Source organism: Poromitra crassiceps (assembly GCF_964638095.1).
Source record: "Poromitra crassiceps genome assembly, chromosome: 15".
Taxonomy (NCBI): domain Eukaryota; kingdom Metazoa; phylum Chordata; class Actinopteri; order Beryciformes; family Melamphaidae; genus Poromitra; species Poromitra crassiceps.
In genome coordinates this window covers 16,836,106-16,863,605 of record NC_139634.1, presented here as the reverse complement: position 1 = coordinate 16,863,605, position 27,500 = coordinate 16,836,106, and the positions used below count along the sequence as shown (strand labels likewise).

Here is a 27,500-nt window from a genome sequence, read left to right as displayed (position 1 = left end):
AGCACAGACAGACTGCCTGGTAGTGTATATACAGTGCAGTGCAGCACAGACAGACTGCCTGGTAGTGTATATACAGTGCAGTGCAGCACAGACAGACTGCCTGGTAGTGTATATACAGTGCAGTGCAGCACAGACAGACTGCCTGGTAGTGTATATACAGTGCAGTGCAGCACAGACAGACTGCCTGGTAGTGTATATACAGTGCAGTGCAGCACAGACAGACTGCCTGGTAGTGTATATACAGTGCAGTGCAGCACAGACAGACTGCCTAGTAGTGTATATACAGTGCAGTGCAGCACAGACAGACTGCCTGGTAGTGTATATACAGTGCAGCACAGACAGACAGACTGCCTGGTAGTGTATATACAGTGCAGTGCAGCACAGACAGACTGCCTGGTAGTGTATATACAGTGCAGTGCAGCACAGACAGACTGCCTGGTAGTGTATATAGGCATTGAGAACCATCTCCTCTTTGTTGTTTGCCTGAGCGGTGCCTCCCTCTCAGACATTGTTGACATCAAGCCTGCCAACATGGAGGATCTGACAGAGGTGATCACAGCAGCTGAGTTTCACCCCCATCACTGTAACCTGTTTGTCTACAGCAGCAGCAAGGGCACCCTGCGCCTCTGTGACATGAGAGAGGCCGCGCTGTGTGACAGACACTCCAAACGTGAGTAGCCCCCGCTGAGAGCCAGGGTGCAGGGAGGGTGTCTGTGGGTGAGTACCCCATGCTGAGAGCCAGGGTGCAGGGAGGCGTGATTTCTAACCCCACATAGGATAAGCAATAACCACGCCCTGTGGCGCCGGGATTGGCCAGGAGCAACACTGGAGGCACGCAGCCCAGCGATTTCATGAACCAACTGAATAGCTCTTGAGAACTACTTGAGAACAGACAGCGATATTGAGAGCGGACATTGAAATTAATTATGGTCACCTACCTTCCTTAGCATAGTAATAATAATAATAAGCATAATAATTGTAATCTACACAATGTACACAATCTACAAAAACATGCAATAATATAAACGGTGTTGTGTTCACGTTCATAGCTCATATGATATAATATATCATATCGTTAATTTCAAGCTCAATTCTTACCCAGAGAAAAGGTACAGCACTGAAAATGTAACAAGCAATAGTTTTTTAAACATCTTTATTTTAAAAGATGAAGATGATGTCCCAAGCTTCAATGCTCCTGGCCAATCCCGGCGCCACAGGGCGTGGTTATTGCTTATCCTATGTGGGGTTAGAAATCACGCTGCAGGCAGGGTGTCTGACCTGTGGGTGGCTCCTGAAACATTCTGAACATCTCTTCATAGAAAGGATCTTTTAAAGGTGCAATACGTTTGATTTTTCACAATGCAATAGCACACTAGAGTACATTAGCTAGGGTTTGATACGATTGCTGATCAACACCAGTTAACTCAATGATTACTTGGCCGTGTACTGAGATTTCTGACTTTCTGTCTGTTTTAGAACAACAGCAGCTTGTCTCAATGCAGTAGGGCTGCACGATTCTCCGATTCTGGTCAAAATGCTAATCGCCATTATTTTGATCAATATTGACATCACGATTATTTAACACAATTACTTTTATTTTGGGAACATCATGCATAATTTATTGAACTAAAAGAAATCCTAAATGGACAACAATACTGCCCATTTATAGTTTTAGCAGAAATAGATTTGAACAGCTTTGTGTCTTTATTTGGGTTTTTTCAGTTGGTCTTAAATTTAATTCTGTGTAGCATTAACATGTCTTAATGTCTTAAGTTTGGCTTTCTGGAACCTGCAGATACCCTGCTTAATATGCACAGGCCAGGGAAGCAGGCCTTGTGTGTGTGTGCACACACACACACACACACACACACACACACACACACACACACACACACACACATTGTATGCACGCACACACAGAGTAGTCCTCCATACAATCTGTCTCTCACGCAAACACACTAAACTTGAACCTATACTGTACACTTATGCATAAACGACCCTCCACACCTGCACACCCATAACAAACAATGACCCCTCCCCCGGCCCTCCTCTGCAGTGTTCGAGGAGCCCGAGGACCCCAGCGCCCGCTCCTTCTTCTCCGAGATCATCTCCTCTGTGTCGGACGTCAAGTTCAGCCACAGCGGCCGCTACCTGCTCACCAGAGACTACCTGACCGCCAAGGTGTGGGACCTCAACATGGAGAGCAAGCCCCTGGAGACATACCAGGTGGGGCGTGTGGGGGTCTTGACTGTGGGTAGAGGGTTTAGTTGAGACGCAGGAAACTCCAGCGTGAACATAGTGGTATGAGGCAAAGATAACAGCATTTAGACCACAAACTCTCCACTGAAAGCCGCTCTGACGAAGTTATTTTTGGCAAGGCACTCTCTTGGTGAAATAATCAATAGCAAGGAAAGCATTAATGACCTGTGTGTGTGTGTGTGTGTCTGTGTGTGTGTGTGTGTGTGTGTGTGTGTGTGTGTGTGTGTGTGTGTGTGTGTGTGTGTGTTTTCTGCTCTGCTTGTGACTCCCAGGGGAAAGGCCAGTACAAATCACTAATATGCTGATTTTGAGCAATGATCTGGTTTCTCCAAATTTATACCGCTAGAAAATGGCACGTCCAAACCGCTGGGTAACTAATTGCGTCTTACTGAAAAGGTGGCATTGTCATCCTGGAAAGCACATGTCCCGTGTGAGAAAGAAATGCATTATGGGAAGAAGTTGATCTCTCAGAATCATAGTGGTCTTCTTCTTCTTCTTCTTCTGTGGTGTTATCATAGTGCTCAGTGATGAGGACATTTTTCCAAAGCCTTTTAGGGATAATTGGATTGATTGCATGCCAGAAAATGCACTCCTCATCAGCGTATAGCCACCAGGAGCCTTCACTGTGGCCCCAACTTCCTCCTCATTTTGACCATAGGTGCGTGTGTGTGTGTGTGTGTGTGTTGGGAGAAGAGAGAATAATGTGTGTGAGAGAAAAGAGACATACTGTATTGTCATGGAGTGTGTGTGGGATGGGAGATTAAGCGTGCCTAACATGCTGTGAAGATGTAGGCTACACATATACGTTTCAGTTAATCCCCGCACAGTGCACTAAGCCCATAAAAAGAGCTCCTCCCCCCCTTTCACTACAGCTGGCTTTCACACACACACACACACACACACACACACACACACACACACACACACACACACACACATACATCTCAAAACTAATTGTAATGTCACTTGTGAATGTTTACAATAGGCTGTACATTGTACTGTTTATGCATTTCTGCATGGTGCACCTGTCTCCTAACTTCATGTTCAATATGTGTTTAGTATTTCTGCTGCTGGCATTGTGTGTGTGTGTGTGTGTGTGTGTGGGTGGGTGGGTGGGTGGGTGGGTGTGTGTGTGTGTGTGTGTGTGTGTGTGTGGGTGACTGGGTGTGTGTGTGTGTGTGTGTGGGTGACTGTGTGTGTGTGTGTGTGTGTGTGTGTGTGTGTGTGTGTGTGTGTCGAGAGAGGCTATGAGGCAGCCGAGAGTGGGCCGAGCCTATTTATAGAAGCTGAGCCTCCACTCATAAAGTGAAGCGGGTGGGAGCGATACCTCACACAGCCCCGACACCTAGATCTGCAATGCAGCAAGGAGAGAGAGAGAGAGAGAGAGAGAGAGGGTGGGGGTGGGGGGGTCAGAGTAGAGAGGGATGGGATGGTGTGATGAAAGGAGGAGAGGAGAATGAGGGAGAGGAAGAGAGTTGGTAGACAAGAGGATGAGAGAGAGGGATTGGGATAGGCTGCAGTGTATGGGTGGAGGAGGGAACAACACTGGGTGAATGAATTGAACTCTTCTGGTTTGGCCAAATGAACACTTTCATTCTGCTTGGAACAAGAGAAGTGTAGATCAAATGAATGAGTTTGCAGGAGCAGTAGGCTGCATGTGTGCAGTGTGCACGTGTGCAGTGTACATGTGTGCACGTGTGCAGTGTACATGTGTGCACATGTGCAGTGTACATATGTGTGCAGTGTACATGTGTGCACGTGTGCACATGTGCAGTGTGCACGTGTGCAGTGTACATGTGTGCACATGTGCAGTGTGCACGTGTGCAGTGTACATGTGTGCACGTGTGCAGTGTACATGTGTGCACGTGTGCAGTGTACATGTGTGCACGTGTGCAGTGTACATGTGTGCACGTACATGTGTGCACATGTGCAGTGTACATGTGTGCACGTGTGCAGTGTACATGTGTGCACGTGTGCAGTGTACATGTGTGCAGTGTACACGTGTGCACGTGTGCAGTGTACATGTGTGCAGTGTGCACGTGTGCAGTGTACATGTGTGCAGTGTACACGTGTGCACGTGTGCAGTGTACACGTGTGCACGTGTGCAGTGTACATGTGTGCAGTGTGCATGTGTGCAGTGCTAAATCAAAGAGAAAAAAAAGACTGTATATTCAAATCAAGCCGACACAATCATATGATTTGATCCCCGGCGTGGAAAGAGCCACGAGGGGAAAACAAAAATGTCACCGGGGTTTGATGCACAGCCGTGAGCCGACCTCAGCTTGACCGTTTATTGATTTGCAAGGAGACTGTTGACGGCCGCCTTTATGCAGATTTGGAAAACAGCTGGGGGCGGTGTGTGTGTGTGTGTGTGTGTGTGTGTGTGTGTGTGGAGCTCAGGCTGAATAGAGAGATGGAGGTGTGCGTTTCAGGCCCTTGCATCACTGGGCAGACACAACGCTGACACAGGCGGGCCGAGCGCAAGGGGGACAAGAGTTATTAGTCAGTGATTGTGTGTGTGAGCGTGTTGGTGCGTGTTGGTGTGTGTGCGTCCTCTTGGTGGGTTAGGGTAATGCAGAAGTGGACGGTAATGGATTTGGTGATATGGCGAAGGAGTTTAGATTAAAAATGTACCCCCGGCCCTCATATTGCTGAGGGCTGCTGTTGTGTTATTAGCCCTGCCTTCAGGGAGGTTTCTGTTACAGCTGCCGTGCTATCCTCTGCTGTGTGTGTGTGTGTGTGTGTATGTGTGTGTGAGAGAGAGAGAGTTTTGTCGGTGCTCCTCTGCTCGCTCTTCTATTTATAGCTTACAATTGGAATCAATACACCGGAGTGAAACTATACCCTGGAACCATTATTAATCATATGTGCGTGTGTGTGTGTGTGTGTTTTCCCGCAGGTTCACGATTACCTCCGCAGCAAGTTGTGCTCCCTTTACGAAAACGACTGCATCTTTGACAAGTTCGAGTGTGCCTGGAACGGATCGGACAGGTACCTGAAGAGTGTGTGTATGTGTGTGCGTGTGTTCGTGCATGTGTGTGTTATTGTTTTCTTGTACACGTTTGTCTACTAGAGGTCTTCGGGTATGCCCGAACCCCCAAATAACCGAGGAGCCTACCCGGACGGGTCTCGGGTCCATTCAAAAGAAGTGACTCTGGGTCCGGTCCAGGTCCGACATTTATGGGGTCTGTCCGGGTCTTAGCTTTCTAATAATAGACGGGTCCAGCCACAAATTTCCCGGGTCGTCATTTCGGACCCATGAAGACTTGAATGTCTTTACTTATAAGGGAAAGGTCTTCCAAGGAAGCCCAAAGATAAATAAGAAACTGAACAGATAGGAAGTTTATTAAGGCTTCATATAATTATTATTATTAACACTTCATATAAAGTAACTTGAAATACATTCTATAGCTGCATGTATAGAGCCTTTTATGTTTGATAGTTTATTTGGGTTTATACCGCTTGTATTCAACTGCTGCCTGTGTGTTTATGTTTTGTACTTATAAGGATCACATGTCCTCACAAGGATAGAAAGATCTTGAAAAGTGAGAACTTCACCGAAAAACAATGATTTATTTTGCACATGATCTCACACATAATCTGAAAACTGTAAACAGTTTAGCAGACATTCATTTAGTTTTGACAGTTATTGAGAGTTGATTTGCGTTAAGTTGTGGACCAGTGATGTCATTCATTTGTGCATGAATGACATCACTGGTGCCTACCTCCATATTTGTATAGTCTATGGGTACCGTAATACCGAATGCATGAGTGTCTCTCCATACTGTGGTAACGGAATGTTGTAGTGTGAGTGACTGTACCACATCAGAATTTGATACTGTATCTTCTCTTGTCACTCCCTTCACGTTTGCTGTCCTCTCTCTTCTCCTCCATCCTCCTCTCCGACACAGTGTGATCATGACGGGAGCCTACAACAACTTCTTCCGCATGTTCGACCGCAACACCAAGCGGGACGTGACCCTGGAGGCGTCCCGGGAGAGCAGCAAGCCGCGGGCCGTGCTGAAGCCGCGGAGGGTGTGCGCCGCAGGCAGCAAGCGGCGCAAGGACGACATCAGCGTGGACAGCCTGGACTTCACCAAGAAGATCCTCCACACCGCCTGGCACCCCACCCACAACATCATCGCCATCGCCGCCACCAATAACCTCTACATCTTCCAGGACAAACTCAACTCCGAGATGCATTGAGGGAGCGTGCCGCGCGGCCCATTCAAGAGTTTACACCCGTATACACCTATGCCGGAATGTGCGCACACACACACACGCACACACACACACACACACACACACACACACACACACACACACACGCACTATTCATACACTCCCACACCTCTTCCCGGGCCTCCCGGAACTGAAAGGACCCGCTCCAGGGCTAGAAGAGGGAACCGGCTGGATTACGCAATGGATTATGGGGGTTGCGGAATTCTCTAAACTGTGGATTTGCTGATTGGTTAACGGTGTGTTGATTGCTACAGGTCAGTTTCTGAGGGGCATGAATTTCCCCCCAGACAGGAAAGACGTTTACATATTTCTGTCTTTTTTTGGTGTTTTTTTTCTGTTATTCCACCTCCTCCTCTTCTCTGTATTTGGCCGTGTCTGTGCTCCAACAAAACCTATTCCCATTCCCCGCCCACTGTTTTTGATTTGTATAACAAAACCTTTTGTGGTCGTCTGCCGGTGGCAGAGATGAAAAACCCGTCCGTTTATGTACTGTAAGTCACCGTTCAGTTTCAGTTCAACTCTTATTTTAGTACATTCCCATTCTGAAATGATGTTAATGATGGTCGTTTTGATGGTGATGGTGATGATTATGACAATGACAATTAATGATATGTGGCGAGGATGAACTCGGGACGCCCCCCTCTCTCCCTCCAAATGCACCCAGACGCCTCTGAGCTCTCCCTTAGCCAGGAGAGACTATGTACAACTGGGCTGCATTAGAGATTCCACTATGGCCTATTTATGTGGACACAGTTCCTACACCGTGCATTTCAGTCTTAACATTGTGTAACGTCTCCTCTGCTGAAACAGGCTCCCTCAACTTCTGTTTGATTGTGGATTCTGCTTCTGAACTGGGGCTGCGTCATGTGCTACTTTGCCGTGAAATATGACTCGAATCAAGCAAAAAAAACAAAAAATAATAATTCCAACAATCAAGCAAAAAAGATGCTGCATGTCAAACGGATTTAGCATTATGTGTTTATAAATTGACTGAGTGACTGACTTGGCTGCCTTCTTAACCATTTAGACCCAGCTGTACAAAGGCTTCAGGGGCCCCAGCCGGGCCCTGTGCGGCACTAGTAACCATAGATGACCGAGCTGCCCTACCTTTCGTTGTGTCTCAGGACACTGAAGCATGTTTACCAGTGTTCGGTTCATACATTTACATGTACATTTTGAATGAAGCCGTCCAGGAATCAAGTTTCTACCCTGTGAAACTGAGAACCAAGATGAATGGGGAATGTTTTCTGATTAATGTTGTATTCTAAAAGAAAAAAAAGTCTCCTAAAACTCGTCACTTCAAAGGGCCTAAATGGTGTCTGTATATACCAACTCTCTTTTTGAAATGTACGAGGTTTCGTTTCTTTAACATGAACGGACTGCGGACCTGATCGTCTCTATTGATGATTGCTCCCAAGGCAACGGCAGAGAGAGATAGTACTCTGATCTCTTTAGCCTTCCTCACCGATTACTTTTATTTTTAGAAGACAGTTTATTCTTTTATTTATCCTATTTTTGGAACATCTGTCAGTTTGATTCCACGTCCTGACCAAACTATTCACATATTTTTGTGTTCATGTATTTTGATGACAAAATTGTCAAATGGACAGTTATAAATAATGTTAATATGTTTTTTTTCTGAATAAAGATTTCAACGAAATTGCATCCAATGGGCGTGCGGGTGTGATGTGTTTTTTTTTTTTTCAAATGTAACTGGTAACTTTAGTGATTAATATCGCCAGTGCCATCATAAGCACCTATGTTAATGTGTATAGCATTGGTTCTCAAACTGTGGTTTGCGGACCACTGGTGGTCCGCCAGAGCATTGCATTTTTTTACAACAATTTTTACATACACATTAACCCCGAGGAGTAGGCTTGGGCCGATTTTTGATATCGCGATATTCAGGAAATATCACGATTTTGAAAATTTGCTTTCAATGGCTGTAGCGGGTTCAGTTTGAAAGCCAGAGTGAAGTTTCTGGCTGGGACCAACCATGTTATGCTAGCTCGTGGAATATCAGTTATGAGGCTAACTTTAGGCAAATATGATAATGTTTCAGTGTCACGGTTCAGGCCGTGCTTTGGAGTCTTGTCCAGGTAGTCGTAAGTCTGGCACATAGAGATAAACACAGTGTCTATCTCTATCACATCTATATCTGTACTTCTCATGAGGGAGAGAAGTCTCCCTCAGGAAACCTGGGTTACATCGTAACCATCTGTTTATCTCTATGCAATCTATATCCCATAGAGATAGACACAGTGTCTATCTCTATGCAATCTATATCCCATAGATACAGTGTCTATCTCTATGCAATCTATATCCCATAGAGATAGACAGTGTCTATCTCTATGCAATCTATATCCCATAGAGATAGACACAGTGTATATCTCTATCACATCTATATCCCATAGAGATAAACACAGTGTCTATCTCTATCACATCTATATCCCATAGAGATAAACAATGTTTATCTATAATGGTCTGGCCTGCTGACTTAAAGATGGATGCAGTCTGATGATTTAACACTTTAATATCTTCAATTAACTAGAAGTGTAATAAAAACAAGAAATGGGTTGTTACTGTATGCCTATTGCCACTTTTATTTAAATGCAAATCTTTTTACTACCCAAGAATATGTGCACATCCCAGGCTTGAACTGACAAGCCTTACCTCAGTAGACAGCTGACATACACAGTGTGCCACCAAGGCACTGCCACGGCTGCTGAGTTTCTCCTCTGTTGTTGGACAATTTGAGCAATTAATCACCAGAAATGGACTATAATAACAGATATGAGATATAGAGCAGTCATGAGGTCTGAAGCTCCACCTAGTGGCATAACACACTCACTACGCTACAAGTGGTAATCCCATGTCTATGCATGCATAATCAATAAGTACATGCTGCTTATATAGACAGGACTAAGGGGTTGCTTCACATTTTAGAAATGTATAAAAAAGAAAATCAGTGCAAAAAAAAGAAATGGGGGGGGGGGGCAAGAACCACATTTTTCTTCAGTTTATTGGTCACAGTATAGCGATACAGTAGTGACAGCCTAGCCTGAAACATTTACATCATTCAGGGGCAGCAAATATATTAAAACCCTGCACAGCAGTGTGGGGGGAACAGATAAGACAGCTAGAGGAGGGACAGCAAGGCACCTGAGAACAGAGAGAGCAGAGATCAACTTGGATAAGCGCTGCGATATGAGCTTTGAAGCAGGTGAGCGATCAGGTTGAGGATTAGGGCCACGATTTAGTCTATTCACTCCCCAAAGTAGCCCTGTTGAGTACAGTGGTTAGCATTACCACCAGTTCATCTTCAAGCATTTCAAAACTGCATATTACAAAAATAAACAGTAAACAAGGACGCTTCACAATAGCACATGGGATCTGAATGTGTTAACGTCTTATAAAGGCACTTAGAAATAATCCCTCACATTAAACCACTATTATGATATGATATAATACTACTATATATATATACCGGTGTATATATATATATATAGTATATGAAAAATTATTCAATCTTTACAGCATTAGACCTCTGGGTCTACATTAGTATAATCTTATTAGAGAAGAAGAAACAAAAATGTTTTGTTTCCATAATTGTATGTAGGCCACAGATGCTGCCTGCACCAGCAATGCCTTTGTTAAAGTAAGGACGCAAGTTATTGAAATGACAAGCAGGGGCATTTCATAAGGAAACAGTCAAATGCAAATACTGTTGATGATTTTGACCATCATGTAGTCAAACAGTGGATGACAATCATATATAAACTGTTAGCGGATACAAAACAATCAAACTGACTTTGTTAACGGACTCTGGTGGTGAGCAAGTCTGCAGCTTATTCTGAAAACTGCCCATTGCACACCATCTGAAATGCTCATGGTAAACAAACACTGACCACAGATGAGGAGGTTGAGCGTATGTGTTTCCTAAGGTAGTGTCTTACAGTGCTAAAGTGAATTACCACATATTATTTAATATGACGTTATAGTTTGTGTTTCTCCCCTTTCATTCTTCTGTATTGTCACACTTTGGCTCAGAAGCGATTGAAACACAATCACACACACTCACGCAACTGCATATTTACAGAGGCACAGATACATCAAACGTTTATCTGTTTATCTTCATATAGTACTACAAAGCTAAACAAGCTATACTATTACTGTAGATCATGTTATGAGAAGCATCATCACACATGTTAGTGTCAACATTTAATTTCTCTCTGTATATGTACTTATGTACTAGTACCACTGTTACTTAACACACTTCTCAGTGTTTCCTCTCATTTAAAAATGTGAAATAAAGACACTTAACTGCAAAACAAGCTTTCACTGGAACATTATTTCACAATATATATTAGTTGGCCATGAACATCAATAGAGAATACATGGTAAAATGCTGAAATCTAACTTAACGTTAGCTAGTTAAATCTACCTTTCACTCTTTTTCTCTTCTTTCTCTCTCTCCACGCCCCCGCCGCCACTTCCTGTATCAGTCGTTTCAAATTAAAAGCCCTCTTCAGAGTCGTGTAATTACGACTTCATGACATTACATAAAATTCTGAAACAGCGGAGGCAATCATTTTGCAAATGTATATAACGGAAACTGTTTATAACTTGCTACAATTACCCTCATCTACAATCTCCTGCTTTTCATAGACTACAATTATTCATTCTGTAAATAGCTCACACACACTCGGGTAAAAATGTGTATCAAATAGTGATGTAATGTAAGAGATGTGTGTGTGTCTCTCTATCCTCCCTCCTGTAGGGGAGTGTCTGTCTCTGTCTCTGAGTCTTGCACCAGCTGAGCGGTGAGGAAGGGGTTGAAGAAGAAGTCAAAGCCAAACTGAAGTGCGCTCTGGACCGTGCGCCTCCAGTCGTGCTCGATCTTAAACTGCCGGCGTCTGGGCACGAGGGTATCGACGCACGACAGGCAGTGGATGGCTTTCAATTCAAACACCGGCCACTTGGAGCCTAAACGACCCTCCAGAATGGTGCTGAACTCCACCAGGCTTCCCGTGTTCAAGTGCAACAGGACGGGCCTGAACTCGTTGCTGGCCCGCAGGACGATGTCTTTAGTCGCGTCCTCGTCCTCTACGGTCGTCCCGTTCCTGGTCTTCCTCTCCAGTGGCATGCCCATTGTGACTTCAAATTTGTATCGATCGAAGCGCTTGACGTGGCACTCGTTCTTGGCTAGTTTTTTCAGTTTGCAGAGGGCGTCTTCGGGAGGGGGTGGGGGGGCGGGGAGGGGCTGAGGCTCAGCCTCCTCGGCTGTGACATTTTTGCCCTCGTCGCACAGCGGGTACGCCTCGCCGTACAGACACCGCATCCAGTTCCCCATGAACACCGGCAGCAGGTTGACCACCGACTGCGCCCCGTTCTCGATGTCCGTCACGCGGACATATTTGAAGCGGCCGGTCCAGGTGACGCGGTGTCCTTCAAGGTGGGAGCAGATGATCTGGGTTTGGGCCATGTTGGAATCCTTCCAGGCGCGCGGGCCGCAGAGGTTGCTGTACTCGGGCCACGTCAGGGTGGAGTTGTAAACCTTCATGCCTTCAGAGCGATAGACGTACATCCAGCAGAAGAGCACCACCCCGCTGAGCCACACCAGGATGAGCTTGACGACGCTGCTCCGCGACAGCGACCGGAACACCTTGACGGGGTTGAGGCTGAACCTGGTCCACAGCCTCAACACTACCGGTACGAAGCAAACGGTCAGCGTGACGAGCATCTTGGTCAGTTCCAAGGCGAGGAACCACTGCAGCAGCTGGATGAGGAGCATGGCGGCCAGCCCCAGTGAGAGTATAGGGAGGGCAAACAGGAAGAGGAAGTAGCCCACGCAGGTGCGGATGAGTCCAATGGCGGAGGAGTTGTGGAGGAACACCAGGCAGAGCTCGCACCAGGTGAAGCACACCAGGTAGGGCACCAGGCAGAGGTAGGTGCCCTTGAAGCCTCTTAGCTGGGCCATGCGGAAGAGGAGATAGAAAAGGTGCCCGTATAAGAGGCAGGGCACCCCCAGGTTCAGCACCACCATCTCCCCTACAGGCACGGTGATGAAGGTCATCCCCAAGGCCCTCAGGAACCAGAGGGAATTGGGGAGGAGGTAGGTGAGGGAGCAGGCGCCGGACAGGACCTCTGTGAGGAGGGCTTTGCGGGCGAAGATCTTGGCAGATGCGTGCAGGCTGATGAAGGAGGTGACGGTGAAGAAGAGAGCGACGGTAGCCAGCTCTGAGCAGGGGATGCAGGACTTGTCGGCCACGGGGAAGGAGAAAACTACAAAGACCACCGAGAGCAGAAAGTACCTGGGAAAACAAAGAGCCAGGTGAGATTCACTTTGCTGAACGGGCAATTTTAGTAAATTTTACCCTTGTATCTGTGCTTGCTATCTTGATTTATTTCCATTTGATTAGTTTTACTGTTTATATTTGAATATTTGACCGACATTTTTTTCCATGTTCCATCACTTTACAACTTACTGAATAAGCTGAAGGGAGTAGTAAATTCCGGACCATAAGGCGCACCGGTATATAAGCCGCAGCAGCAAAATTGACTGTTTTTTACATATATAAGCCGCACCGGACTATAAGCCGCGGGCGTTTTGATGTTTAATTACCATATGTAAGGGTTCGTACACAGAGGGGATTGTCGGGAAAGAGATGGCTGTTTGGGGAAGCTCCCATTTATTAACATTTCAACAAAACAAAACAAAAGTCAGGTCACTAATCCCCAGACAAAATCACACAACAATAGGCTATATGTGCAGCAAACGGCTGTAACCAGAGAAGTCAAGTCACTAATCCTCGTCTTCCTCTTCTTCCTGCGTACTGAAACCACCAAAGTCCTCATCTTCAGTGTCGGAAACGAACAGGTTCAGGGTGGCTTCGTCAACCACTCTCCTCTCTCCTTCATTGTCACTCAAAACCAACAAACTCCTCTTCGTCACTGTCGGTGTCGGCATCGAACAGCCTCTGAAGCCTCTGACGGCCCTCAGCGCCAGCTGTGGCGGCGTCATCCTCTTCATCCCGCAGCAGTCCAGCCTTTTGGAACCCGTTGGTGATTGTGGATGTTTTCACACTCCTATAATATTCCGTGATCTTCCTTTGTGTGAATTCGCCGAAGTTTGTGATTTTCTCCTGGTAGTCGGGAGGGACTGGGAGTTGTTCAGTAGTTCTCGCCCGGACGGACAGTCCCTTTCGTCTCATGAATCGGAAGCACCAAGATGGGCCACCTATGAAATGTTCAATTTTCATTTCGGTGGCGACTGTTTTGGCCTTCAGTCGGATCTGCACCGTGGAAACGCCTCGGCCGTCTGCTCTCTGGGTCAACACCCAATCTTCAAGGGAATCTTCAAGTTCGGGCCATCTGCTTTTATGACCTCTGAAGGACTTTTTGGTCTTCTTGCACTGAGACAGTTCCTCCTGCTGCACCTTCCAACGCCTCACCATTGACTCGTCGATGCCCAGGTTACGCGCTGCTGCTCTATTTCCCTCTTTTAATGCGAGATTGACTGCTTTCAACTTGAAAGCTGCGTCGTGTGAATTTCTGCGTACCTTCCCCATGGTAAGTGAGAGAGAGTTGCTTCTACTGCTCGTCTTGTTGTGATTCCGGGCTGCTGATGAACTTTGAACCGGTAGGAGTAACCGGTTGATTTCCGCCAATGATGTCAAGTCTTTCATACACAAAGTCAATTCAAGGTGCTTTACAAAAAAATAATCGAAAAAACAAGCAGCAAAGCAATGCACATAAAATGTGCTGATGAAGCTGTGTAACCTGTAAAATCCATCGATTTTGGAGGTCACCGAGTGGCCGTTTGCTTACCGTAATTACCATATGTAAGGGTTCACGCACAGAGGGGATTGTTGGCTGTTTGAGGAAGCTCCCATTTACCGTATTACCGTAACATTTCAACAAAACAACATAACACAACACCACCTTTGTTTATTTTTACAGTGCACACAGTGTCCGCGGTGTGGTGAAAAGAGGGCAAGAGAGGAAATTAAAACAGAAGTGGATTTATAGTTAGAAAGAGTGCTAAAAAAGAGAGATTTTATTTGTATTTTTTTTTTTTTTTCTGAAAAAATCCATAGATAAGCCGCACCGTTATATAAGCCGCAGGGCCAAAAAACGGGGAAAAAGCCGCGGCTTATAGTCCGGAATTTACGGTACTTAAGTGAGATTTCATTATTTTTGCAACCCCCAAAGATGCAGCTACATAAATGATCTAACTGTAGACCAGTCTGTCAAAGGGATTACCTCAAGTGTTCAGTGAAACCTGAACTACACTAAACTCTACATTTGCTCATTGGCAAAGCAAACAAACATGTTCAACTGAGCAAGGGAACGTATGCAGGTGTACGTACAGGTAGGGCTCCAAGTGTGTCCAACCAAAGTTGGTCTCAGCCTGCTCCAGGTCCAGACCTGGTTCAAATTGAGCCAACAGGTCCGTCAGGGCCCGGAAGTTCTCCCATGCTTTTGAATTCTGTAGGAAAAGACGTTTGTTATTTTAATACCGCTAGTTTTTTCCCTTCAGATCAGTACTTCCTTACTCCAAAGCTACACTCCAAAGACAAAGATGCGTCCGTAGTGCATAAATTAATAACAATGCAGAGTAAGAAGACATCATTGGTTGCTGACCTGGAAGACGCGCAGTGTGCAGATGACCATGGAGAAGAACGAGAGGTAGAAGATCAGCAGGGGGATGGAGAACATGAAGAAGTCAATGGTGAGGTTGGAGATGATGAAGAAGAAGATGAGCGCGTTGACGTGATGCGTGGGGATCAGGGCGCTGATCCACTGCATGCCGGCCCGCGACGCCCAGTCGATCAGGTGCTCCTTGATCTCCAGCAGGGCGTGCAACGGGAACTTCAGCAGCTGGTGGCAGCATGAGGGAGGAGGAGAGCACACATTAAACACATAAAATAACTCGACTCCCCTGGCAAAGAATATTGAAGCTCTGCGACTGTGGGACAAGCACTGGGACCAGAACTCGTTTAGGACCCAATAGCGATGCTGGGATTCAAGCCATGGTTTTGTGCCAGCGCATGAGCAGTTTACTTTCAGCCACTGTGAGCCTACCTTGAAATAGTCTAGTAGAGGAATAGTCTAGAAGAGGCGAAGGAAGGTAAGAGGGAAGGTGGAGATGCACGGACGGACGGGGGAAAGAGAAATTTAAAGAGAAATGACACTTTACAACAGAAAGACAAGAAACAAAAGATACGAGTAGAAAGTAGATAAAGGCAAAGGCAACAGGTGAATGAATGTTTGCAATGTCACTGCTTTCACACAGAGAGCAGTAGGGCATATGCAGGAGGAATGCTGAAGTTAAGAACTTTTCAATATATTTTAAGACCTCAAAGCCCCCCTTTCGTCACATCAGCGATAGAGGTGTAAATCACAAGTTCATCACGATACGATATTATAGATTCTTTGGACAACGAAACGATATTTACTGATATTACAAAGTCTGCCACGATATGATGTCTATTCAATTCAGGGGTCTGCAATCGATATGAGACAATAACATATGCTCAATTAACACAATCAGCACAATAGCTACAAAATGTAATAGCCCTGAAATGCCAATTAAGAATTTTTAATACTTTTCAAGGGCCTTAATTTTCCCTAAATTGATTGATCAACTTTTAATACTTTCTAAGACCCCGCGGATACACTGCAGTTGGAAAGGTCTGTGTCCTTTGTCTGGATTTCAGGGACCATCAACTAGCCACATGATTATATACCAAGTCTGAGAGCTTCACACCTTTTGGTGGAGGGGCAATTCATCTGGATTCTTCATAATTGCATCGTCATCATCGTCGTCATCCTCCCCGGCCATGACCGGCGCAGGGGCTATGCCCTGAGCATACTTCTTAGTCATCTCAACAAAGTCGTCCAGACCCAAATGGGAACTGGCTGCAAAGATGGACAGACACGTTTGTATGTTAATTTACAAGCATATAAACATATACATTTGAAAGTTACCATTTTTTATTGCAACTGTCTTTTTATCTGCCCTAAAATGCACCATTCAAACAGAGAGTGCCAACTGCCAAGAACAAAAAACATCTCATATTGTCTATAGATAATTGCCTTAGTTATTACTTTTATTTTGCAGCCAATGGCCGGCAGCTCCTTTAAAAGAAACCCGTGTCACATGATGTAGCATCACGCTTCAGACCAAACGTACCCTCGCTGCTGACCAGACTCTCCAGCACTCTCCTCTGTTTCTGGGTGGAGCTGGACAGAGGGCCCGGGGAGGGTGGCTCGCCTGTAGGCAGAGGACGGCATGAGAAGGTACAAAATACACATATAGATTCAAATGAGTTGTAGCCATCAGTAGTAGGTAGTGCCACCTGGTTGTCTGTTAACTGAAGTATAAACTGTATGATGCATATTTAAATTACCGTGTGTTTCTCTTGTGCGTACCTGGCTCTGCGTGGACCTGCCCGACGTTCTCCAGCATCTCCGAAACGGACAAACTCCTCTTCTTGTCCGGGTTCAGCTTCCAGTACATGAGCAGAGCCGCTTTCCTCACCCCTCGCTCAAACCGCGTCTCTGTACACAGCTTCTTCACCTCCTCGAAGTTCTCTGACGTGATGCCTGACAAACACACAGGAAAAATGTGCATGGTGCGTTGATATTGATCGTACAGCTGGAAGACGAGCTATTCCCAGCATCAACTATTAACATTATTCTAACCAATGGGCCGGCTTTAGCTCAGGAGGTAGAGCGGGTCGGCCAATGACACAAGGGTTGGCGGTTCGATCCCCGCCCCCTCCCAGCTGCTGTCGTTGTGTCCTTGGGCAAGACACTTAACCCTCCTTGCTCCCGATGGTGTGTAGGCACCCTGCGTGGTAGCCTGCCGCCATTGGTGTATGAATGGGTGAATGTAGACTATCTACTGATTGTAAAGCGCTTTGGATAAAAGCACTATATAAATGCAGGCCATTTACCATTTAACTAAATCACTTTAATTAATGGAAACAAGTGACCCTTCAGTTCATTTTATCTAGACTGGGTGTGCCAAGAAGATCATATTTTTTTTATTGATGTCGAACCAATTTACCCTGATGATTTAAGTACTACGTTACTTCTCTCCTCTCTTAATCTCTCAAATCCTGCAGGCTGTGATCAACATAGATTCAGGGGAGCAGTGTGACGTTTTGGTTACCTTTCCTGGAGGCCAGGCAGCGCTGCAGCAGTTTGACGGCGTCCTTGCGGCCCTGTTTAGCAGCCTGGACCAGCCAAGTGACCGCTGTGCAGTTATTCAGCTCCTCATCTCTGTCCTCTGCCACCGCCAGGAAGTAACGGCCCATCTGGAGAGACACACAAGCACACACAGAGAGACGCAGAGACACACACACAGAGAGACAGAGACAGAGACAGACAGACAGACAGACAGACAGACAGACAGACAGACAGACAGACAGACACACACACACACACACACACACACACACACACACACACACACACACACACACACACACACACACACACACACACACACACACACACACACACACACACACACACACACAAGCAAGGCAAGCATTCTTGTGACTTGGCTGACTCATGACCTGTCCTTCCCATCAATATGTCGCTCTAACATCACACTGATCATTGGTTGGCTGACCTTTTCTGTGCCCACCATATGGCCATTAAAGTATAATATAATGTAAATATTTGGAAGGTGTTTACAGACACTCACCCTGGTCTGTGCTCTGGCATCTCCAGACTTTGCCCTCTCCGCCAGCTCCTCAAAATTGAGCTCCTCCTCAGGCTCCTCTGGAGGGAACAGAAAATCACAGTACACATACAGTATAGCACAACAACACACGGCAAGGACCAAAATAGATTACAACAGACGGCCAAATTGATAAGATTGTCTCAAACCCACAAACTCCCCTTCATGAAGAGATAATGGGGAGATAAGAGAAAAGAAAGTGAAACCTATGATCAAACTTAGGACTGGGAGATCCATCAATAGCAATCGGCGATAGACAATTCATCAATACAATAAGAAAATAGTTCAATATATATCGATATGTCTGTGGATAATGGAGCATGCAATGGAACGGACAAATCCTAAAGTTCCCACCCAAACATATTACACATTATTTATTACACAGCTGCAACACTCAATTTGTGTGTTTTTAATTGTTTTGTTAACATGAAAATGATTACCTGTGTGTGTGCCTTGATAAATAAGCTGGTTCAAAATAAAGTGGTTAAAAAAAAAGCTCACTGCCTTTATTAAAAATAGGTAATTACAAATTATCAATAATTATCGATATCGACTGATATGAAATATTTTATATCTGTATTTTCTTTTGGGCTATATCACCCAGCCCTAATCAAACTAGTCATAACATTAACACTCTCTCATACTACTAACTGTATAGTGAATAGTAGTGAAATGTAACAATGAATCATTTTGCTGGGGGAACCCTCTTAATGACCCCTGGACAACACTTTAGGAACCACTGCTGTGGTAGATTTATAAGTGAGGATTATGTTAACAGTGAGGAGACTACATATTCAATTTGACTGCAGAGCTGCTCCTTTGCTCTGGAATAGATATACGCTCAGTAGGGCTGCAACTAACAATTATTTTCTTTGTTGATTAATCTGTCGATTATTTTCTCGATTAATCCATTAGTTGTTTGGTCTATAAAATGTCAGAAAATGGTGAAAAATGTCGATCGGTGTTTCCCCCACATCCTCAAATGTCTTGTTTCGTCCACAACCCGAGGAAATTCAGTTTGCTGTTATTCGCCTTATGTAGCCCCGCCCACTTGACCCAGTTGTGTTATGACTTCCTGTTCAAAACATCATCTGTTTTACCTGCTCACTAGTACTGTGCTGTCACAGGAAGTGTAAACACAATAGGAAGTAACTGGCTCACCCCTGTGTTGGAACATAAGGTGAATAGAGGAGCAAAGAAACCAGAAAATATTCACATGAAGCTGGAATAATTTTGACTTTTTTCTTCTTTCTTAATAATTACTCAAACCAATTAATCAATTATTTAAATTGTTGGCGAATCGGCAATTGATTTAATAGTTGACAACTAATCTATGAATCATTGTAGCACAGATGCTCAGTGCATTTCACTGCCATTAATGAGGAGTTACAACTGTTGCAAACTGCAAATGGCTTTGCAATTTCACGCATGCACGCACACATGTGTGTGCGCGCGTGCGTACGCGCACACGCACACACACACACACACACACACACACACAAACAGTGTTTCTCTGACCGCAGCTGTCTCTACCTCTCACTAGTTAGTCTACACACTATATGCTGAAAACAAGATTCAAAGAACCACATTTGTTTGTATTTTGCCTGATAGCTCAATGTCTCTGATTGGCCTCATCTAACAAGGTGTAGGCTATAAGACCTGTGGTGTTCTCTTCTTCTGTATTTTAACCTGATGAAGGTCGATAGACCGAAACGTCGTTAATTGAAGTTTTTTTTTTGCAAGTAATTGACAGTGTGCGGGACTCCTCTTTATTTCTCTCGAAAGAACCACATTCAAAATACCCTGAATTACCAGGTCTGAAACTGCTGACCGAGCTGTCTACATGCAAGTCAGCATTTTAAACCGACCTGAAAAATGCCCATGGAGTTTTGAACTCTATGGCCATTTGACTGAGTGTTTTTTTACGTAATTTCCGGAGACATAAACAGCCCGAAACATTGAGGAATCATTCACAATCACAATATAAAATGAATCGTGTGTTTGTTTTTTTAGTATTTCAAATGTACCCAGTTCCTCTTTTGTTTTTACGATGCTCTAGTTTTAAAATAGCTTGCACACATGGTCCAGATGAACATGAGGCATGTGAAGACAGTCCAGCTCAGAGATCTCCATCACGCCTGTTATTGTGAGCGTGAGTCAGATCCTTCCATAAACAGCTCCTGTCCTGACAGGCTGTCCCACTGAGTCTTGATGCTTTAATTAGCTTTTTTTATGATGATTTCAACTAACCACATCATGCACAACCCTACCACACACATCGCTAAACACACTTGATGTTAGAAAGATCCTTAGCCTATAGACCCTTGACACGGGGACCATTTTGTGTTGAAAAGGCAGGGTAAACACAGGTGCAAGCAAAACACTCATGAGGGTTTCAAACTTCCATGATAGACCCTTTTCACGGGGGGCATTTTGTGTCGAAAAGGCAGAATAAACACAGGTGCAAGCAAAACACTAATGAGGGTTTCCAAATTCCAATCATGGAGGTTTGAAACCCTCATTAGTGTTTTGCTTGCACCTGTGTTTACCCTGCCTTTTTGACACAAAATGGCCCCCATGAGAAGGGTCTATTGGAATAGAGGGTATGCATGTGATGTCACAGAGGCAGAAGTCACTGTGGGGTCACGCCCACTGAGTCACAGCAAGACTGAGCTTGAATGCAGTAATCAGCATAGATAACTGACACCTGCTGCTCAGGGAGGAACTTGACACTCATTTTGACACTCATTCCCGATTGAGGGGGCGTGTTCCAGTGGGTGTGCATACCCTCTATCTGGAAACCCTCATTAGTGTTTTGCTTGCACCTGTGTTCATTCTGCCTTTTCGACACAAAATGGCCCCTGTGAAAAGGGTCTATACTGCGTCTAAATGCAGTAAAGCGGAACGCTATCCTAGCTGTGTCTCAAACACATGGGAGGAAATCTCTTCACTGTGTACCAAGAAAAAGGGGGATGCCAAGACATGTGGAAAGACTTCCAAGTTCCAAAACACCCACAGGCTGTAAGCGATACTGGTGGAGGAGGCGGTGGTCGGTCTGTGCCTGTCTGTCACTAGTAGGGAGCAGAGGGAAGTGCCAAGAACGTCGGGTAACTTCCATCAAGTCGCCTCCTCAGCCCTAAAATAACTGTTTGTCTAGCACAGCCACACTCCCATGATGTAACACACAGGACACACGCGGATGCAAGCTGTCACCCTTTCCATATTCATCGACTGCATTATTATCTGTTGAAACCTTGACAGGACAGATGGCGCACAATGCTTTTACTTTTCAAGTCTACTGGAAGGAACTCAGGAAGCAAATGTTTCTGTGATCCAAATTCAAATGCTGAAGTGTTCCATTTCACACTTCCCAGTCAAACTCCAGATTCACACGCCCGGAAATCGCTGCCAGTGCAAGAGATGCAACAGATTAAAATTAGATATTAGTAGAACTGAGAGCTCTCTCACAGTGTGAAGTTTACATGCGGGCTTTGCTTAGTGGAACTTGGGAGTGGCATTGAAATAGTCTGTGGGAGGGGCAAGACAGGCTTGGCGCCTCAAGTCAGCAATATAGGAGAGGCTGCTTTACATGTTGTGGTAAACGTCAGGGGTTGTCATGGAGACACAGCAAGTCATGCAAAAGATTGGGAGTGTTGGATGCACTGATAGAAGCAGGGAGTGAAACAGTCAACCAGTGCTTCTGTCTGGGCATCACAACTGCAAAAGTGCAATGAGTGTGTGTGTGTGACCTTTCTCACCTGGTTCAGGAGAGACAGGAGGCTGTGGAGGGGGAGGAGCCGCAGCGGCGGCGGCTGGGGCTCTGGTTGGGGGATTCCCCGTAGAGGCTGCATTGAGCCGAGACCTGCCCACCTGAGAGATGCTCTTGATGGGCTGACGGAGAGGGGAAGCAGGGGAGGGCGTGGAAAGGGAGGGAGAGGGGCTAGGCAGGACGGGTGAGGCCCGGGACAAGCCAGCTGAGGGGGAAGGGGTCGGGGAGGGGGAGGCGGGAGTGGTTGGCGTGGCAGGTTTAGGCTTGGGCTGGGCTGAGGTTGAAGCTGGGGGGGTAGCTTTGGGGGTGGCTGGAGACGGGGTGGGGGAGGAGGAAGAGCCCAGCTTTGGGGTGGTGGGGGAGGAGGAGGAGAGGCCGGGCTTCGGGGGAGCGGGGATGCCGGGGGGCGGCGACGGGTCCATGTCTGGAAGAACAGACAAATCAGTCAGAAAGCTCTCCAGGGTGGCATCGCTCATCACTGCCCGTGGCAGTCAAAGCAGTGTGGTGGTGACTGGTGAGCACATGGAGAAGTAAGCTGTAAGTATAAGCAAGCACGTGTTCAGGGACCCACAGCTGCAGCGGCAGACATGACTGACAGGGCAGAGAGGGAACCAACTACAGCAATGGGAGAGGAGCGGGGAAGAGACAGCAGATGACATAAGGGCCTGTTGGTGCACCTGTGGTGGAGTGACAGCTGTTTTGAAAGGACACTATCTCTTTCTCTCTCAACAACATGCAACATCCGGTCACTCAGCTCTCACTATCTAAAGGAGTCCATTGTATATTGAACAAATCACTAACACACAGACTAGTGACACCTACAGTATTTTCAGCTGGTCTAAAAAGCCCAATTCCATTTTGGGTTCAGGCTACATATATCCTCCACACAAATCCATGTTGTGCTCGCACTCGCAGGTTTGTTGTGATTCAGCTGTGTGAAACACAGCCGTGTTTTCTGTGACAGCCAGCCTGCCATGTGGTTCCCAAATATACACATGAAACGCTCTCTTTTTAGTATGAAGTGATCCCACCCTGAGGTGTGCTATATTGAGGGGGTGATATCCTTGGCCTGGCGTGCCTAGAAACGTGATGTAGCTACTGCAGGGAACCCCCTAGACCAGCGGGCACTTAACCAGTGGAGTGGACATGCAAAGTGATCATTCGAATAGCTACATAGTTAGCATTTTTCCACTACGAATATGATGTGTTAAATACACGGCGCTTCACGAGCACCTAAAATGTGACGAGCAATGAACGATGTGGCAGTGTCAGTATGTCCACAACAGCACCAAAATTAACGTTGGACGTTAGGGTGCTAATGCTAGCATGCAAGTTGTGCGCTCACCTTTACGACCAGAACACCCTTTTAGTGTTTCAGTTCCCTTGGTGAAAAGCTTCTAGAAATGTCTCTGTATATTTGCTATTCAAAAGTCAATTTACTCGTCCATGACTTTCGCTTAAGATGCCTGAGTGTCCACCCAGTCAGTGGTGGTCAAACTCAACTCCACAAACACATGAAAGTCTTTCAGCTGCTCACAGCTGCTCCAGACAACGTACACGCCCATTTCGAACTTTGCGTGTTGTGATTGGACATACCGGACTACCTGACGTACATGCGACTTGATTGGCTCCAGAGACAGGAAGTTAAAATATTTATCTGAGGGAAGTGACGCGAGCCGGGGCCAGCACAGAGCGCGATAATTTTTTTCCCATGATGGTGAAGGCATGACCCGCCCTTCTCTGCCTCTGATTGGCTGACTGCACTCTCTCGCCTGCTTCCCAGGCAAGCCCATAGGGCGAGCCAGCAGTCATCTGAATGACGTCACCCCATCACTTCCTGCTTTTCTCCCTGTACGCGCGCGCTGAAAAAATATGAATGGCGGTGAACAGAGAATAACATTACTTTTTGTATCCCGTTTGAATTGTGCCACGGGGTGCCAATGTTAATTTTGTCAATTTAAAACATAACTTTGCATGTCAAGAAATCCAAAGTGAAAGTGACGTTTCACTACCACCCACAGAGTCCCATAATCCAATCACAGCCCTCCAAAAAATCACATACAATTGTACTTTGTTTACCATCTGAAAACATTAGTTCTGCATGTGCTGTTCCTACCTGGTGCTTCTGCAAAGTGTATGGTAGTGCTGTCATCATTAGGTGAAGGGAAAAAATGCAAATTTAGTATATTTTGAGAGACAAGCCAAGGGCCACTTAATTTGATTTCAGGGCTTTTTGTTTTTTTTAATGTAGATGGACATAGGCTATAAGGTCAATAAAAAGTGGTGGATTGATACATAAACTATCTCGAATTTATTTGAAGCTTTGCTCTGTTTTGGTAGATCTTTATTCAATATCTTATTTCTCTGTGCCTTTCCTGTAATATCAGGTTTCTACCACGAGATGGCAGTATATGATATCTTACAGTATAATTGAGTGTCAAGCAGTTGTTGGAATATAGTCCCTTAAACATTTTCCTTTTCAACAATATTAAATAGACTATAAGAAAATTATGAAGTGGCTGGACTTAGCAACCATTTGATCTTCGTTCTGATTCAGTGAACAAGGAAGCTGGTAACTCATGTAGAGGCAGTAGATCATGGTCAGGCAGTCTGCTCATGTGTTTTGTGTGCTTTAATTCACGATTCAAGATTCTCTTGAACAGCCACAGTAAGTAATCAGATTACAAACGAGGAATTTGACTTAGTGCAGTTATGCAGCGCAGCAGCTGTCACATCAACAGTAGAAGACAAATCCATACAGAAAAACAATCAAATTATAAAATCTAATGTAAGTAGCGTACAAAATAAGTCACTTTAAAGTGACATATGATGGGAGGGTGTGTGTGTGTGTGTTGGAGGTAGGATAATGTCCGTGGGGAGGGGGGTGGGGGGGTGGTTGAGGTCTAATGTGGTTTACGGACAAGGCCCAAGGGCATTTAGTCATTTAGCAGCAGGTTTGTGATCCAGTAAGTTCAAGACAAGATGAAGAGAAGCAAGGTCAATAAAAGGTCAATAAAACAGCAACATTTCCCCATGATCCAAAGCGTGTTGTGGTCTTCAGGATTCTGAAGGCAGTGGAGATGGAGTCATACATTTTCGGGAATAAAATGCAATAATAACCTCGTTCTAAATCGTCATACCTGCAGCTTTTTGCTCGCACAATGCAGCCTGCTATGATGAGAAATGGAGAAAGGAACACAAATGTGTGTGCAGACTCTCTACACACACATATCTGTGTGGGGAAAAGAGGCAGAGAGTGAGATAGCCTATAGGTGCCAGAGGGCGGAGAAAGAAGGAAACAGGGGGATAATAATTGCTTAACCGCAGCTGCATTGGGGCATTTATGTAAATCTATCTCAATTAGTAGATTAGCTCAATCCAGTTTAGAGGATAAGGAGGCCCCCTTCTACTGGATTTGGTCTTTCACATGGGCACTTTCAATATCCTATATAGGCTATTGGGCAATCTGTCTTTCGAATGTGCTTGGGGATACACTAACGCACGCACATACACACATACCCACACACACAAACACACTTCTCGTCTAAATTGGACAAATCGGCTCAACCTGGATCTATATTTTGAATAATGAGCTCATTATGACTGAGTCCAATACTTATATGCTTATGCAAATCTCCCAGCAGGTTTGTTGGGGGCTGGCCTGACCCTGTCCAGGGTCTGCACTCAGAGACCTGGTCACGGCTTAGGAGAGAGAAGATTCCAGCTATGTGGTCCCAATCACAGACAACAGTCTCCTTCCTTGAGTGGCACAGTGTTTTCTCTCTGTATGATGTAGGCTACAGTAAAGACAGTGACGGAGGCGGCGTTCCCATCTTCCTGGTTTAATCTCACATCTATTAATGCAGGAAACACAGTGCCTCAGCTTGTGTTACTCAGTCTATTTATATCTATACCACCATGACAGGACAGAACAGAGACCAGGTACAGGAGTCAACCCCCGCCCCCCTCCTCCCAACCCTCTCCTCCTGTGACTGTGTTAGGGATGCACATTTTAATAAATTTCCTTAATCGAATGATTAATCGATTAATTAATCGATTAATCATTCTATAAAAAAAAAAAGCTTTTGACATACAAAATAGAAATGACAAAAATCAAGGTTTTTACACCTGCTTTTGTCCCAACCAACCAAACTTCCTGCATTAGCTGTCATTGTGACGTGATGTATTTCAACATTGTATTACAATGTTTACAATGAATGTGTTGTCTTTTTGGTGGTAATTGTCCCACACTGGATTTCTGCCCGCTTGTTTGGTTTTCTTCTTCCTGGTTGAAGTTACATTTCACCTTTGTGGTGTTAAATAATTTCAACAAAAAATTTGAAAATAGCACATAGCCTACATTGTCGATTAATCGGTTAATATATGTATGTTTGAACGGTCAAATTCTTAACAGCGATGAATCGATTGTCGAGGTAACAGGTCCCTGCAGATTCTCCAGCCCCGCCCACACGGTCTCCCCCCGGCGATGCGTATGAGTCACACAGGAAGAGAGACCCGAGGAGGAGGAGGAGGTATGTTCAGTAACCATAACAACCAGGGAGGAGACCGGACACTGCTGTGGAGAAGATGAGCCTTGTTTTCAGTTGAGTCGATTTCAAGGTCTATAGTGTAATTTTATTGCCCTATATCACTTCCGTATATGATGATCTAAGCAGATATTGATATAGGCACACTGTGAAAACCAGACATGGGACACTTCTAGTGCAGCGCAGAGCAGAGGAAGGTCTCACTGTAGACTTGTGTTTGTCATATGATCAGTTGTGGCTATCACATGGAGGTGATGCCCATTTTTGCAGACAGGAAGTCAGTCCATCTCCTCATAATGCTGGCATCACAGGCCGATTCAACTTAGAATATAAACCATGTTTTACATAAGCCTGTCATTATAAACTCCCCATGTGTTTAGCTCATGGCCACCTTCTCTACACTTTCTGAGTGAGGGGGGGGGGGGGGCTCTCTGTTCTCTGCTGGTTCTATTCAGACTGCCAGCCTGAGAGGTCTATATTGATTTGCTGCTATTCTGAGGCTACTGCATGGAGGAGAGGAGGGGGAATATGGAGGGAAATAGGGGCACTGCTGGTTGCATTGAATGGGTGGTTGTGGATCTAAAATTCTTCCATACCCTGGAAGTAAATAGTTTCAAAGTTAGGGTGGGATAAGGTTCACAATACACACACACATACACACACACACACACACACACACACACACACACACACACACACACACGCACGCACGCACGCACGCACGCACGCACGCACACACACACACACGGACCACACAATCACAATGCCGCTACTGTAGTTATAAATCATGTCGCAAGTTCAGGTTACATTGCAAACGATACACAACATGATTTATATACTTTTTCCACCACTGGAACTAATGCAAATACTCATAACTAGAACCCTCTGGAACTGATGCAAACACTCAGAAGTCTCTTGACTCATA

At 45.4% G+C, this 27,500-nt stretch overlaps 3 protein-coding genes across 3 annotated transcripts in view; 2 read left to right on the top strand and 1 right to left on the bottom strand.

Moving 5' to 3' along the window:
* LOC310790253 (serine/threonine-protein phosphatase 2A 55 kDa regulatory subunit B gamma isoform) overlaps nucleotides 1-6,465 on the top strand; it is a gene marked incomplete at both ends in the record, with an annotated part of 26,175 nt that extends 19,710 nt beyond the window's left edge. The window contains 4 exons of the mRNA XM_083651918.1: nucleotides 506-670; nucleotides 2,057-2,226; nucleotides 5,159-5,250; nucleotides 6,171-6,465. Of these exons, the coding sequence (XP_083508044.1) occupies nucleotides 506-670; nucleotides 2,057-2,226; nucleotides 5,159-5,250; nucleotides 6,171-6,465 (722 nt within the window). The remainder of the gene's footprint in view (nucleotides 1-505; nucleotides 671-2,056; nucleotides 2,227-5,158; nucleotides 5,251-6,170) is intronic.
* Nucleotides 1-27,500, top strand: part of LOC310790427 (histone H3.2) — a gene marked incomplete at its 3' end in the record, with an annotated part of 253,276 nt that overhangs the window by 34,674 nt on the left and 191,102 nt on the right. The window lies entirely within an intron of this gene.
* On the bottom strand, nucleotides 10,548-22,504 carry wfs1b (Wolfram syndrome 1b (wolframin); the record flags this gene model as incomplete). Its single annotated transcript, XM_083651774.1, has 9 exons — nucleotides 10,548-12,815; nucleotides 14,874-14,992; nucleotides 15,148-15,384; nucleotides 16,274-16,425; nucleotides 16,700-16,780; nucleotides 16,939-17,112; nucleotides 17,684-17,828; nucleotides 18,224-18,300; nucleotides 22,018-22,504. The coding sequence occupies 9 exons, from the start codon at nucleotides 22,502-22,504 to the stop codon at nucleotides 11,264-11,266; spliced, it is 3,024 nt and encodes a 1,007-aa protein (XP_083507900.1). The 3' UTR covers nucleotides 10,548-11,263.